General features: G+C 39.6%; 2 protein-coding genes across 2 annotated transcripts; both read left to right on the forward strand.

Annotated features, from left to right (window-relative positions):
* The first annotated feature begins 1,590 nt into the window (after positions 1–1,590).
* On the forward strand, positions 1,591–7,901 carry LOC128879162 (two pore potassium channel protein sup-9). The gene is made up of 5 exons (XM_054128063.1): positions 1,591–2,305; positions 2,697–2,852; positions 3,264–3,607; positions 3,719–3,837; positions 4,164–7,901. Exons 1-5 carry the CDS (start codon positions 2,179–2,181, stop codon positions 4,423–4,425), a joined length of 1,008 nt encoding a protein of 335 aa, XP_053984038.1. The 5' UTR covers positions 1,591–2,178; the 3' UTR covers positions 4,426–7,901.
* On the forward strand, positions 7,423–10,315 carry LOC128879956 (potassium/sodium hyperpolarization-activated cyclic nucleotide-gated channel 2-like). The gene is made up of 7 exons (XM_054129534.1): positions 7,423–7,658; positions 8,063–8,284; positions 8,362–8,608; positions 8,738–9,179; positions 9,279–9,470; positions 9,603–9,826; positions 10,046–10,315. The coding sequence occupies exons 1-7, from the start codon at positions 7,423–7,425 to the stop codon at positions 10,313–10,315; spliced, it is 1,833 nt and encodes a 610-aa protein (XP_053985509.1).
* The last annotated feature ends 4,358 nt before the right edge of the window (positions 10,316–14,673 follow it).

A 14,673-nucleotide genomic window follows, 5' to 3' on the forward strand; every position in this document is an offset into this window, starting at 1 on the left:
AAATTCAATTTTCCCTTGTTCTGCGAGGTATTAATAAGTATGTCAAAAGCAATCGTATTTTTATTTTCGTTTGATCTGTCAGAAACTGGTGTCGCTGTCAAATCAATGCCATGGAAAGGGATTGTTTCGAATCGTTAACGTTCCAGCTCCTGGGAACACCTACGTGGCCTCGGGCTTGCGACACCTTTATCGTTTCCTTCGTATTTCTGTTCGTTCAAGCAAATTCCTCGTCGTTCCTTGTATAAAAGGAGTCCTGGTTCAACTTTTCCGATAAAGGGACGTGTAAAAACGGATTTTTGAAGTATCCGCAAGGTGGAGTCGGACTTAAAATATCGTGACTTGTGTTCGTATTCTTCGGGTACGTAGTTTTCCGTGACGTGTAAAGACGGTTAACGACGTATAAAAGATTAGTTATCGCGAAATTGGACATTCTGTTCCAGGCCCCCTAAGGGACGGCTCGTAAACGTCCATTGCCCAGACTTGAAACTGCCATAAAAGTGGGAAACGCGTGGACGTTGCGCGTTTTATTAAACTGTGACGAACGTCTGAATATTTTGTTAAAAATCAGAATTTTAAATGGTATGTTTGTGGACGATACAAATTAAAAGAGACTAGTAGCGCAGTCTCATAAATTATCGCGTTCTTCGACTTTTTTACTTGATTTTTGTCTTGATTTTACTAATTTATACAATCAAATGAATCAAAGAGTCTGGTAATAACCAAAGTAAACACAATTGGGCCTCCTACGCAACGAATAAATTGAAGTTTAACAAGCCTCGTCGCGGTCTTGCAAGTTGAACATCGTATGTTGCCTACGAAACGGGAATACGACGACAGAGGCAACTCCATTAAGGGCAGCAGTGCATGAAGTTAATTCGAAACTCTGTCGAGTAGCAAGTTTGTTGGAAGTAACATCTGGAAGGGTCAAAGGGCACTCGAAGACCACCACGGTCGGTAAACCACCCTCTGAGTTACCATTCGTCGCTAGCTGTACACTTCCCCTTATCAGGTCGAATACGCCAGTGAAACGTCTGATCAGTTACCGGCCTATACTACTGAGGGGTGTCTTTCTTGCTTTGTTGGGAATAACAAACTTAATGATACGTTGTTGAATAAGGAATACGAAGTTATTAGTGCGATTGGAAATTATTGAAGTTCATGGTTTATCTTCTTATGAGTGTAGATGTGGTTTATGTTGGACCTCAATACTTCAATATGGAGTTTTGAAATAAATTACATTTATATCAGTTAAAGATCAATAAATCTTCACTTTTTTTAGGTCCTTCGTTCAATTATTTATATCGTTTTATAACATACAATCATTTACGAGTCTGCTCTGGTCATGTCTGACCAGGCACTGGCCTATACCACTGATGGAATGAACGTCCACTGCTACAGGATCCAGAGCCCTCGATGAATTATCATACGATTACGTATACGATTGAATGAAGGATTTAGAGAAAGTATATTTTTTATTTCTCACCATTACAGATGTAGTTCATTTCGATACTTCGTCAAGTTCCGAAATAAATTTGAAATATTCAACTCTACAACTCTACAAAAAATATTCCTTCCTGATTTTTTTACTCGAATAACTACGTTTCATTAGAAACTTTCTACCTACGTAAGAATTCTTTCCACTCCCTTACCAAGCCTCACAAAGTCTCAGTCTCGAGTCTGACCACGTACGTCCCTCATCTACTTCTACTTCCTTCGTTCTCCCATCTATACACTTCTCCCAGGACCACGTCACGTTTCACCCCACAGGATAAACCATCGATTTAGCAAGCCATGTTACCGCTAGCTGGTCTGGTTACTGCCAGAGCCCACATTTCCATGGAGTTTATCCCAGCGACCGCGGCCGATCAATACTCGAACCCGTCGCGTCGAGAGGAGCGTCGAAGCGTGGTGGGTGCTGGCCTTCAGAGGATCGTGCACGCGTCTCGACGTTTACCACGGACGTTCCTGCGAACATGTCGCGAGGGGAACGATAGCGTCGTGTCCGTCGAGGAAAATGTCGCCGTATTTTCGGCCCTGTTTCGTCTGCCAGAGGCATGAGTGAGGCGAAGGCGGATTAGACCACGACCCCAAGCGCGTAGGAACGCCGAGCCGACTGTTTGCAACGAGTTCCACGGGTCTCGACGTGGCGACGCTCCCCCGGAACGTCAAACCGAGAAGATGAAGAGGCAGAATGTCAGGACCCTGTCCCTGGTGGTGTGCACGTTCACGTATTTGTTGATCGGGGCTGCGGTGTTCGACGCGCTCGAGTCGAACACAGAGAGGAAGCGTTGGGAGTTCCTCTCGGGTGAGTTTAATTACCTCTGTGGATTGGGTATGGGCGATGTTTTGTACTTGGGAATGTGTTTCGAGTAGTGGGTGGATGTGGAGCAAGTTTTCATTTGTTGTTTGTCCGAGGAGAGTTAAAATTTGAAATGTCCGATGAACTAAAATTTATGGGGGATGTTTTCGTCGGTGAAGCAATTTTGTTTTGAGTTGATGGGAGAAGGGATGAAGAGGAACGCTGTTTATAAAGGGTTTCTCGAAAGAGGCTTGAGCTTGCAATAACAAAGTACTAAAGCCTCTTTCTCTAAAAATAGGGAACCCTTCGTTTTTCTGGTGTTTGGAAAATGAAGTAAAATTGATTGGGGGGTGTCTGAATTTTAGGTAAGGTATTGTTTACGTGTACGGTGTTTCAGAGGTTCGTCGGAGCATGATGAAGAAGTACAACATCACGCAGGAGGATTACAGAATGCTGGAGATCGTCATAATAGAGAACAAACCACACAAGGCGGGTCCACAATGGAAATTCGCGGGTGCCTTCTATTTCGCGACGCTTGTACTTGCTATGATAGGTAAGCTGCATACTTTGATTCCCATTGTATTATTAATTTCAAGCGTCATTCAGAAGAAGAGAGAAATTGTTACGATTAATATCATGCAGGCAAATACATGATTATTAAAAAGTAAGAAATAGTATTTGTTGCGAAATTTAAATATACCGCGCTGAATCGATATCGATGCATGACCTTGGAATTTAAAGCCGATGATAGCGTTGCCATGTAAAAGGGCTGCTATAAATGGAAAACGCGTTGGCTTTTGTAGCTCAAACAAAATTGAGTTTATCAGAGTTTAATTTTATTCTTGACCTTAATCGATCCAAGAATGCCTAATGCACGTTTAGATTGGGGTGTCAAAGAACGATACACAACAAATGCTATCTAATTGTTCAAACAATTTCATACTACTTTCCACTATCATTCGAGGCTATGGACACTCGACGCCAGTCACCATAGGTGGCAAAGCGTTTTGCATGGCGTACGCCATGGTGGGCATCCCCTTGGGTCTGGTGATGTTCCAGAGCATCGGTGAACGTTTGAACAAGTTTGCATCAGTCGTCATCAAGCGTGCCAAAACGTATATGAGATGCAAAAAAACGGAGGCGACAGAGATGAATCTCATGCTTGCTACGGGTATGCTTTCGAGCATAATCATCACAACTGGAGCTGCCGTGTTTTCGCGTTACGAGGGCTGGAGCTACTTCGATAGCTTCTATTACTGCTTTGTAACGCTCACCACCATAGGTTTTGGCGATTACGTCGCTCTTCAGGTAAGCTTAGGTCCATGGAGTAATCATTCGATAGAAATTCCTTGTTAATTTGTTCTTTTCAGTCTCAACTTCATTTTAAACTACTTTCTATATTACATTATAATGTTGCAGAATGACCATGCTCTTTCCAATAAACCAGGATACGTGGCCTTAAGTTTAGTCTTCATTCTATTCGGCCTGGCCGTCGTCGCTGCCAGCATAAACTTGCTTGTGCTTCGTTTCATGACAATGTAAGTACACGTTCTCTCAATTCAACGTTATCTATACACCTTATGATATACACCTAAATGTAGGTCATATCGAAAATGTGATTCTAACACCAGCCTCTATCCCCACGAGTCCATAATACTTTATATGATAATGCATATCTGCATACAACGGATCAGGATTACATATTCGTGCATGTGCTCGATCACTGAACTTCAAAGCGGTGACGGCCATGTATCGGTGTACAATTGCATTCACACTATCTTTAATTGTCCGTGTTTGGTCTCGTTTTCACCGACAAACCCTAATTAGCGATAAGTCTCGCTAATTCAGTATTGCCTATAAACAGGAACACAGGGGACGCTCGTCGCGAGGACAACGAGCTTCAGCCAGCTTCTCATCATGTTTTGACCTTGGATGGGGAGGTGGTCGCCGTTAATGGAAAGCTATTGGCGGGTCACATACCCATAGTCCACGACACGGACGACTGCGTGAGCGTGTGCTCGTGCACGTGCCTGAGACCAGCTAATTCCGAATTACTGGACCAAGGATACCAAGGCTACAGGCCACCGACCTCCGCCAGCCTTCGCGTGAAACGCGCATCCGTCTGATGGAAGGAGTTTCGTCGTCGCAGTTTACGTCGTCGACTGTCGAGGGCCGACAGCAGGGAGCTGCTCGGCATCGACGTGTAAAATCGGCTCGAAACGGAAGCGCTAAGGGTCTACAGTAGGTAGAATGGTAGATCAGTTCAGGATTAAAAGAAATATACGCGAGTTAGTAGAATGTGTACGACCAGTCTAGAATTTTGAGGGGTGATTCTGTATACTAAAAAAAGACGAAAGCGAAGAGTGATGAAGCCTGAAACGTAAATTTATCATTCTTTATTTTCGTTTTATTTTTGCATGTAGAATTGTCCGTTAAAGTTTCAAACTTGAGATACAACTCTTTCCAGGACTGATCTTTCTATCTCCTCGTAATACTGCCCCCGAGGAAGCAAGTAAAAACAAAAGGAGTTCACAATGACTCGTACAGATTTTTGCGGAGTAATTCGCGGGACTGGTATCCGTAACTGTGTTCTTAGGATTTACCTTGAAGCGCTCAAGGACACGTTCGCGCACGTTCGTTGATTTTCGAAGACGTATTTTGAAAGAAACTCGAGCTCCTTATCAACCAGAGGTGATCAATATTTTATTCTGAAAATATATTCGACCTGACAGGTATTCAGTTCGATATGATACAATTTTATTTTTATCTTTATTTAATAAATAGAGATAAAACATATATACAGGCACTCTATTAAATAAGGTTAAAGGCAAGGCTCAACTAACAAGGCTGTTCTACATCTTAACTAAATTTGATTTTTTAACGAACATGTAACAGAGCAAAAGTAGTTAATGTTTTACTCGTTATTCGAAACATTTTATCTAGATTAAAATTCTGATTATCTCTGGTTTCGATGGGGACGATTTTAGGGTCGCCGTTGAAGCACAAGTTACTTAATCCACGTTGTAATATAAGAACTAATATGCGTAGAACCAGATGCCGAGAGAATATTTCATAGAGCGAGTTTGTAGGCGATTTTGTAACGATTTCGTACATTTCATATCGTTCCAAGTACCGGCTGTTTCGACGCGCTTAGGTGAATTCGGAGTGCTGCTGCGTTACGAGTCTAGCGTTGACAAAGTTCTAGGATAATTGTTGTACCGCAGACCGTAGTCGAATTTGTTCAAAAACTGGGATTGCATTCGTGATTTACAGGATTATTTTGTTGCAAGTACGTTAAAAGATTTAAAACATTGTTCAAAATTGATTTCAAGTAAAAATACGATAGAGCAACTTGAAATAATATTTTTTTCTTCTGTTGTTTGTTCTTTTAATTTGGAAATTAACAATGTGATTGTTCGCGATATTTATTCGCTCATCTATGAATTTTACTGTTTTTTTTTTTCAATTGTGATTGTCTTATCGAACTTGTTGGACACTGTGTATTTATGATTTATATAAATGGACGATAGATGTGCAAACTATTAATAAAATATATTTCTTATACTACTTTCTATCTTTCTTTAAATCATTATATTGAATCAGAATATTTCTAATTTTATCTTGGATAAAATTTATAAACGCTTACAAAATACATTTCATTTATTCATTGTTTAATTCAGTTTCTGTCACCAAAAACAAAAATTGAGCTTGGCTGCACATTCAAGCTGCGAATATTCAACTAAACATTGAACATTACATACATCACAATGTATTAGTTAACAACAAATTTTAAAGCAAAATAATAATAGAATTTTCGATCTAATTTCTGTGAAGAACGAAGCAATCCCGTGAAGATCGAATTGGTACGAGATTCAGAGGGTCTCACACTAATTATTTATACGTATATATGGAATATACATACAACAATAGCCTGGCCTCGATAGAGTGATTGTTAAACATATACAATTCGATGTTTGTATCAGTAGACGTAACACGAAAGTCATCGTAACGCCGTGAAAAATATTTGTGTAATCGTCGATCGATTAGGGACGTCGATCCTAGGGGTTAGCGCCATTTTGTAGCGAAAGAACGCTGCTCAGACGACGCCAATTTTTATAGTAAGCAAACGACGGAGAACAAACATTAGAAGGTCGTATTTTTTTAACCAATTAGAGGATAAATATCGAACAACAAACAGGAATATCCGGGAAGACTGATAGTTGATGATAAATTAACTGGGGTAGTCATTTTTTTAACGCAAACCATTCTCTAGCGCTTATCAACCCTCCAACGAATTCAATTTCGAATCTTTCAACAGAGGATCACAGGATCTACAATTTGTAGAAATTATTTCAATTTAAAGATCTAAACATTTACGAAAGAATTCACGCTCTTGTCTTTAATTATTCCGAGCTTAAAGAAAATCTAAAAAATTTCAAATTTAGGTAAAGCATGATGTTTTAATACTTCCGATCACTTTAACGCGCTTCTGCACAGTGCGATAATCTTTGAATCACACTGACTAAGAACAAGTTAGAGGGTTAGCAGACCTATTTCGTTTCGTTCAAAATTTTAGCTCAATATCGACATTTATTTGTCTCAACCGAAGTTAACTAATTTGTCAATCACGCGACACACGCACAAATGGTCCACGTTTATCCTCCGAAAAAAATGTCAACGAGCCAATTGTCACGGTATGCACTGTAAATACAAGTAATAGAACGCACCCGTTTGTATACTTGTACCCTAGTTGATAGACGTTCATTGAATTGCAACGATGGGACGCGATTGGGTATATTTTTTATCGTCGAGAGTTTTTTAATAAACGACAGTTCACTATTTTCTGCTCTACATTTATTTCCACCCTGTCTAATCAATCTAATCGATCACGAATTTGCCAACTTCACGCATAATTTCAAAACATGTTGGACATTCATAATTTTAATTTAAAGAACACGACACGAAGAACAGAAAGATAAAAGCATACTTCAAGGTACCAAGAAGAGTTCTTATTACACTACCAAAACTATAATACCTTCAAGTTTCTTGTAACGATTTCAATTTTTAATTTTCGTTTCCACGAATCATTGAATCAAGGTTAAAGAACCAAGGAAATTTGAATCATGAAAGAACACGTATGTGGATTACCTAAGAATCGGGAAGATTTTCACCACCTCGACTCCAAGATAAATATAAAGGATCACACGTTTAATAGAGTGTTGACGAATCTGTTCAAGATCAGTGAAAACTCGCCAAGATCGAAAATATTCTTAGACAGCCTGGCTGCCGTGTCCGTTGAGAGCAGGAGGCACGCTGCTCTCAAATACTCGTGGATCATTCACCCCTTTAGTCTCTTTAGGTATTCGATTCCCGCGCGAACATGAATTCTATATTTACGCGCATGATGTAAGCTACCGTTTCCTCGTAACGTATATTTAGCTAACTGAGTAGATAGAACAATGAAAGGAATGTTCGGATCTATTATGCTAGCTTGTTGGATGTTCTATGATCTATTTATTGCTGGCAGTTTGGTTGGACAAATATTTTATCCAACCTCGGATTTTAATAAAATATTACCACTAAATTTGATTTGAAGCGCAAATAAAATATAAAAAAACGCGGAAAGGATACAAAACGAGTAGAATACCTATAAGAAAATTTATTATTAAAGTTATTTATTATTAAACAAACGTGAGGAAAAGGATAAATTATAGACGTTGATAAATTCAACAAACTCTTGTAATATTTCAAACAATTTACTAGATTCTCCTGGGATCTGTTCATGGCTGCGATATACTTGATCTCCTTCATATCGATCCCCTTCATGGTCTGCTTCATCGTCATGTGCCACGACCGCGTCCGTTTGGACAAATACAATTTATTTATTTACACGTTCTGCTGGTTGGACATAGTTTGCAACTGTATCACTGGGTACTACGATGAGAAGCACAGAAGCGTTGAAATGCAACTATCAAAGATCTTAAAGTATCTCGTGTTTTATTATCACAAATCATTTTTTTACTGCAATTGGAACAAATGTCTATTTTAATATTTTCGGTTAGACACTACCTGCGAACCTTCCTGATAATGGATATCCTTTCTTCCCTGCCATGGGACCACATAACACTCCCATGGCGAAGGAAACCTGGGAAGGAATCTAGTTACGTCGTCGTCCTGATCAATCTTCTGCCTCTTCTGAAGCTGACACGTTACATCTATGTCAACTACAGAATTTTCGAATTATTTACGGTGAAAACGCATTTTGAAATTGTCGATCAATCTTCATTGGACTCTCGTTGCTTCAGTTTTGCGGGAAATTAATTTCCCTTGAGAATTCTACATTTTCAAACCTAATAAATCTCCCTTCTCCTAAGAATACTTCATACTTTCCTTTTGTAATCATTTGAGAATAAATGTTTGCTCTGAACAATTTAACAATCCATCGACAAAGTATTTCATAAAACTTATAACATTTCAGTACCTCGAGATAATACATTTCTACTACCAAATGTTAACCACTCTCATGTTGGGTTTCTTCCTAATGTTCTGGTCTTCGTGTCTGTGCTACTTGATACCAGTCTTGATCCTTCATTTTCAAAATTCCTCGCCAGAGGTAAGCGATCGATAAATAATGTATCATCTGTTTCGAGCCATACTGATGTTAATAATGATATTCTTTATTTACAGGAATGCGTAGAATGTTGGATGACAGGATTAGACAGCAACAGTATACCGTTTAGGTTCCAGCACTCGCTTTTCATAGTAATCGAGAAGCTATCAGCCAGTGGTTATGGCTTGTACGTGCCAAGAACAGATGGACACCTTCTGCTGAGCAGCACTCTTATGGTGATGGGCAGAGTACTCGAGTGTTTCATCATAGGTGAGTCCCTTCTTCTAAAAATTATTTGTTATGGAATAAAACAGTTGGGATAAGGATAATTAAATCGGACTAGAGAGATCAGTGTTCAACCTGTTTCAGTGATGATCATTCAGATAAAAGCAGGAACAAAGGCGTCTACATCAAAATTTCAAGAGATCATGAACCAACTGAAAGCTTACACGAGGCAGAAGCAACTGCCACTGCACATGAAGAATCGACTCTTAGCTTATTACCAATATCGTTTCAGGAATAGCTACTTCCGCGAGAAGTGGCTCCTGTCGAACCTGTCAGGTGACGCAGATCGATTCTTGTCTTTTATCTTGGAGTTTCGAACAAAAGAGACTAGAAGATCATAATCCTTTCATTTGTACATGAGTTTGACATTATTTTTATTTCTATTTTTTAAATTTCATGGTGTTGTAGAGGCACTGCGTCAGGAAATCGCGCTCCAGTCGAGTCATCGTTTGATCGAAAACGTGGCCATTTTTAAGAACCTACCAAAGCACATTCTGCGAATGATAGTGAAGAATCTGAAGTTCGAGCTGCACCTGCCTAACGACGTGATCGTGAAAGCTGGGGCACAGGGTGACTGCATGTTCTTCCTGTCTGCTGGTACTGTCGCTGTTTTGACGCCCACTGGAAAGGAGGTAATTAATCCGTCGTTTTTAAGTAAGCTTTCAAGTCAAATCTCTGGGAATCATTGTACCAGAATATTGAACTTCGATTCACGTCAAGGTGGATTGGTTGACAGTGACTTAAAGTTTTTGATGTACACCATGAATTATATATTATAATTCGTGCGACAGGTGCTTGATTTTGATTTATCCTTTATAAACATTTCTGAAATCTTCAAATATGATCCACAGATTTGTCACTTGGAAGATGGCGCCCATTTCGGCGAGGTGGCCCTGTTGGTCCCCGATCAGAGAAGAGTGGCGAGCGTAATCGCGATCGAGGTGTGCGAGGTGTACCGTCTGGATCGCAGAGATTTTCGAAAATGCATCGCTGTGCACACCGAACTCTTTGCAAACATCGAGAGTATCGCGACGGACAGAATCGAGAGGGCTGTACTCATCGAGGAGCAACATAAACGTCACCTCATGCGTGACTCCTTTCACGACGATGGAATGCTCTAATTCTTGGAATAGGATACTGAAAATAATTCATGAGTTACTATCGTTATTAATTCATTGATGTAATTCATTAATTCAATCATATTTTCTCAGTGTAATATGGTAAAAATAAAGTTAGAAGAATAATTTACTAGGTTTAAATCATATTAGGTCTTCTTCATCTTCGAATTATTGACTCTCGTGAGTTTCATCAGAATTAAAAAGTCAATAAACATAGTGGACGCTATCTGTAGTACCTTCCTGACCAAAGAATAATAATGCTGATCGTTCAACCATATATTTAAGGATCTTATATATTATTATTGTCCATACATTGTTTGTATAGTGACATTCCTTTATGTCTACCTTTATTTTATAATTATATATATATTATATTATATTAATCGTTACCTAAGATACTTACAAGTTACAAATACACTCACTAAAATCTTTAGCACTGTTGCGATGAACTATGCACGTATAGATAATACACTGGAGACACGAATAAGTGATTAATTTATTTTCCATTCTCTTTTTTTTTTTTTTTTTTGGCAATTCTCTTTCTCGCGAAACGCTTGAACCTTTGTCGGTGTCCGTAGCGATGATCGTGAACATTTACTCCTGGAAGACCCGTCTGGGAATTTATCTAGGGACCCTAGAGGAGGCGGTGTCAAACTATCGTCCAAAAATACAAAAGGCTACGAAAAGCATCAGGGGAAAAGTTGTCAATTGTACGCGAGGTGTGTTCCACATTCTTATCGAGTCTTACCCTACGGGAATCGAAGAAAACTGAACATTTCACAATTCCTACTTACTATACCTATGCCGAGCAACAATCCACGATCTTCTAAATATTCGAATAAAAAAGCAGTGACACATAGAATTTAAATTATATTTTAATTGTGACTGATTGAGGCCTGTGCTTCCTGAACTGAGATTGAAAACTAAAGGTTAGGCTAAGCATTCTACGCTACTTACTATAGTTTCAAATTTCAAGCTTCAATTCTCAAAAGTAGGAACAGATAAATTTCCTCTTCCCAATAAATCTCTTTAACTTTCTACTTTGCTCTTTAACGTTAAAAAATAACGCAGCAATCAGTCGTGCATCATTCAAAACAATGCCTCCACGTGTGTAAAAGTAATCTACTCTACACCACTCTATCTATTTATCATATTATATATTGAAAGTTGTATGTACAACTATCTCACTATCAAAGGTTACAAGAGCCTGTCTCCATATTCTCAGAAAATGAATTTACAGTAATTAGACAGCTGCTTAAATTACCATTGCTTTAAATGTCTATCTATACGATGTTTTAAAACGAACTTTCCTTGCAAACACAACGGATTCCCGGAAGGTGACGACTAAAACTAACGAACGAACGGTCACGATCGCTTCTACGGACAATGGAGTCCCTACGAGGAGGTTTCGGTGCCCCGATATAAGATATGTCGTTAACAATTAGTACGTAATAGTGAGAATTATATACATCTCTAATGTAATAGTAAGTGGATGCAGGGCATTGTACAGACTTAAATCACACGGTATAGAAATATAAATTATTTACTATAGAATAGAGAGAGTCTACTGAAATGACGTTTCGTTTTGTTTTCTTTTACCGCGTACCATTCGTTCCCTTAAAAATCAACATCGTCCAACGATAAACGACGATACTTGTTCCTCTACGCCTGATATGCGATCAATAGGATATCTAAACTATGTAAACTATTTATACATTTACTAGATAGTCGTGTCGCTACGTTTTACAACATATCCGTTACAATCGAGTAAATAATCTAATTTGGTCAGATCTAGAGGAGTACGGAGGAGAAGAGTACTCAATATCTTTCAGTATACTTTTTCCGCACGATTCCCCCGAGCCTAAGCGAAGAAATCATAACACGAACAGGTTACACGTTTCAATTTCTTCGTTGATATGCATCATCGTTTTTTTTTAATTTTTTCCGCGATTGTCTCGGTTCTCGACTGTTTCTAAATTATCTACGATTAAAACAGTGCGACGCGTTTGAATGTACATGGATAAGAATGGCGGGGAAAATTATATTTCGGAGGAATTCGAGTTTTAGGGGATGTTGGAGGATAAATCGGAGGAATCCGTCAGTTTAGCCTCGAGATAGTTTAAGTTCAAAATGTCGCTACGATTTTTCGTGAACATCAGATCGTTCGTTTTATACTACGCTTGTATTTACACTAAACAGTATCTGTATGTAAATTTATATTTAGCACTCTTTCCCCGACACTTTCGAAGGGCGTCTAATAAGGCACTGTCATTTACTGTGACTGAAAACGATAAGATGAACGAAGAGTAGTCCTTCCCTACGGTTCCGTGGATTCTTTCGTGTTTAACTTACGCTTATGATATATTATTAAATGCTTTTGGTACCTTTCCCTTCGGAATCCTGATACGCTACGAGCTACTGATATTTCTGCGACGCCTGGAGGTTGGGGTACACAGGTCCGCCATTTTTTTAATTAACACCTTGGATATTGTAAAATAACAGGCAGACCAACGTAGATAGTTAAATACTCAACAACAAATGGGAATAAAATTTAGATGTAGAGTTTTCTGCTTCGAATACACAGTTCGACAACGGTGCATTGTTCACCATGCATTGAAGTCACTCGAGTATGCATTGATACGAACTTTCCAAATTTATAAATTCGACGCAAACGCTTAAAGATTCACGGACTCCTAAACTGAAAAACTTTCTTCTTAGAATTGAAACCAAGAGCTTACAATTTTCTAAATTTAAAATAAGTTCCGAGTCTCTCGAAGGTCTTTGACTGAACCTGTGTCCTCATCCCCTGGGCGTCGTGGTTTCACGATAGATGATACAGTATACATAGTAACAGTACGTAGTTAACATTACGATTAAAATGTTCAGGAACAAATATATAAATGCAACACGTTAATATGCGCATATGACGCGGTATCAGCGCTACGAGAACTGATCGTACGGCATCGAGAACGCAACTGCACGCGTTCGGTGCAGCGCCGGCGAACAATCGTGCAAAGATGCAACCGAAGTCGATATAGTCGAAGTAGAGTATTTTTCGCGAACAAAGCCAGAATTAGCGGCGACGTTGCACCTTTGCGATTCACGTCGTTTGATCGCGATCGAGAACTATTTGGCGACGGTACATGCTATGGCAATACATCCGAGTATCGATAAGGAATAAGTGATAACAGTATCATAGAGTATATAAATGGCATATTGCGTAACAAACTATTTATATTGTACAACGTAACGTGCGTATATGCTTCATACAAATAGGTACAAGTTTACTCCTCCCTGTCGCTCGTTCTTCTCCGTTTAATCGCGCGACGCGATGTACTCGGTTAGTATCGCTGAACGATCGAGAGCTACTACCTTAGCATTCGTGCAGAATCTGGCCTGTTTTGCAAAGCTACGCAGTCGCTCGCATCGCGATCCACGAGAAAAAATTGGTCGCGTTGTCGAGTAGGCCGCTGATTATGCACCGACGCCTGCGCTCTCAGAACTTCCATAAATGTCTAATGTAAACGTTCGAAATTCTCCACGTGGATTGCTGTTACGAAAGTAGAAATGAGAGTACAAGTTTGGATGGGGATGCTGAGATTAGGCGAAGGATCGGGTCACAGTTAAAAATTTGTGTCCTGTGGTTTGCGGTTCGGAGAACGCAGGTGCTGATGACGGACAGCAAAACGGTCAACGTTGATGGTTAGGTCATTTCGTGAGTCTATCCGTACTTATGATAACTGAAGACACTACTGTTTGTACCTTATAAAAATCTTTGCCTTTTCGTATTGAAATATAATCGAAACATAGTACTCAGAACTTTCAGACAAATTAATTCAGATAAATTAATTCAACGAAAAAATTAAACGCGAAAAGCCCATTCGAATAATAGTACGCAGAGCCTCCTGAAGTGACCTAACAGGACAAAAAAAAATATACCGAGTACCTTTTGAGGTTCCCGTCACCCGAAGAACAGTAATTAACCCGCCTAATATGGCTTCGATCGACTAGGATTCAGCGTCAGATCGTATATACATGGATGATGACGTTCGAAAGGGACAGCGACGTTAAAATCTCGCGTCCCGGGTCTCAGCGTCCCTCCGTCTCGCTGTTGCTTAATATATTAAGATACCTATGTATAGACGTTCTAAGGCTTTGGCAGTGAATTAACGTCGATTATGCGGCGCGCTTGAGATGTTGGGCTCGATGCCCACGTCATCTCTCGCCCGTCGTCGTTTTCGTTCGTGTCCACCCTCGATTAAGACGATGTTAACCCCTCCCCCCCCCCATCCCTGATCGTGATTGGCTGATCGCGACACGCGTATCAGGGCACACCTGAAATACCAAAGCATCGTTTTTTG

The sequence above is a fragment of the Hylaeus volcanicus genome, chromosome 7, assembly GCF_026283585.1.
Source record: "Hylaeus volcanicus isolate JK05 chromosome 7, UHH_iyHylVolc1.0_haploid, whole genome shotgun sequence".
NCBI lineage: Eukaryota > Metazoa > Arthropoda > Insecta > Hymenoptera > Colletidae > Hylaeus > Hylaeus volcanicus.

What these genes read in the sequence shown, in the direction of transcription:
- LOC128879162 (XM_054128063.1), top strand. Translation starts at nt 2,179, where the DNA reads ATGAAGAGGCAGAATGTCAGGACCCTGTCCCTGGTGGTGTGCACGTTC. An exon ending in GCGTTGGGAGTTCCTCTCGG is followed by an intron (nt 2,306 to 2,696) that starts GTGAGTTTAATT and finishes ACGGTGTTTCAG; the next exon opens with AGGTTCGTCGGAGCATGATG. An exon ending in GCTTGTACTTGCTATGATAG is followed by an intron (nt 2,853 to 3,263) that starts GTAAGCTGCATA and finishes CTATCATTCGAG; the next exon opens with GCTATGGACACTCGACGCCA.
- LOC128879956 (XM_054129534.1), top strand. Translation starts at nt 7,423, where the DNA reads ATGAAAGAACACGTATGTGGATTACCTAAGAATCGGGAAGATTTTCAC. An exon ending in ACTCTCGTTGCTTCAGTTTT is followed by an intron (nt 8,609 to 8,737) that starts GCGGGAAATTAA and finishes ACAATTTAACAA; the next exon opens with TCCATCGACAAAGTATTTCA. An exon ending in ACTCGAGTGTTTCATCATAG is followed by an intron (nt 9,180 to 9,278) that starts GTGAGTCCCTTC and finishes AACCTGTTTCAG; the next exon opens with TGATGATCATTCAGATAAAA.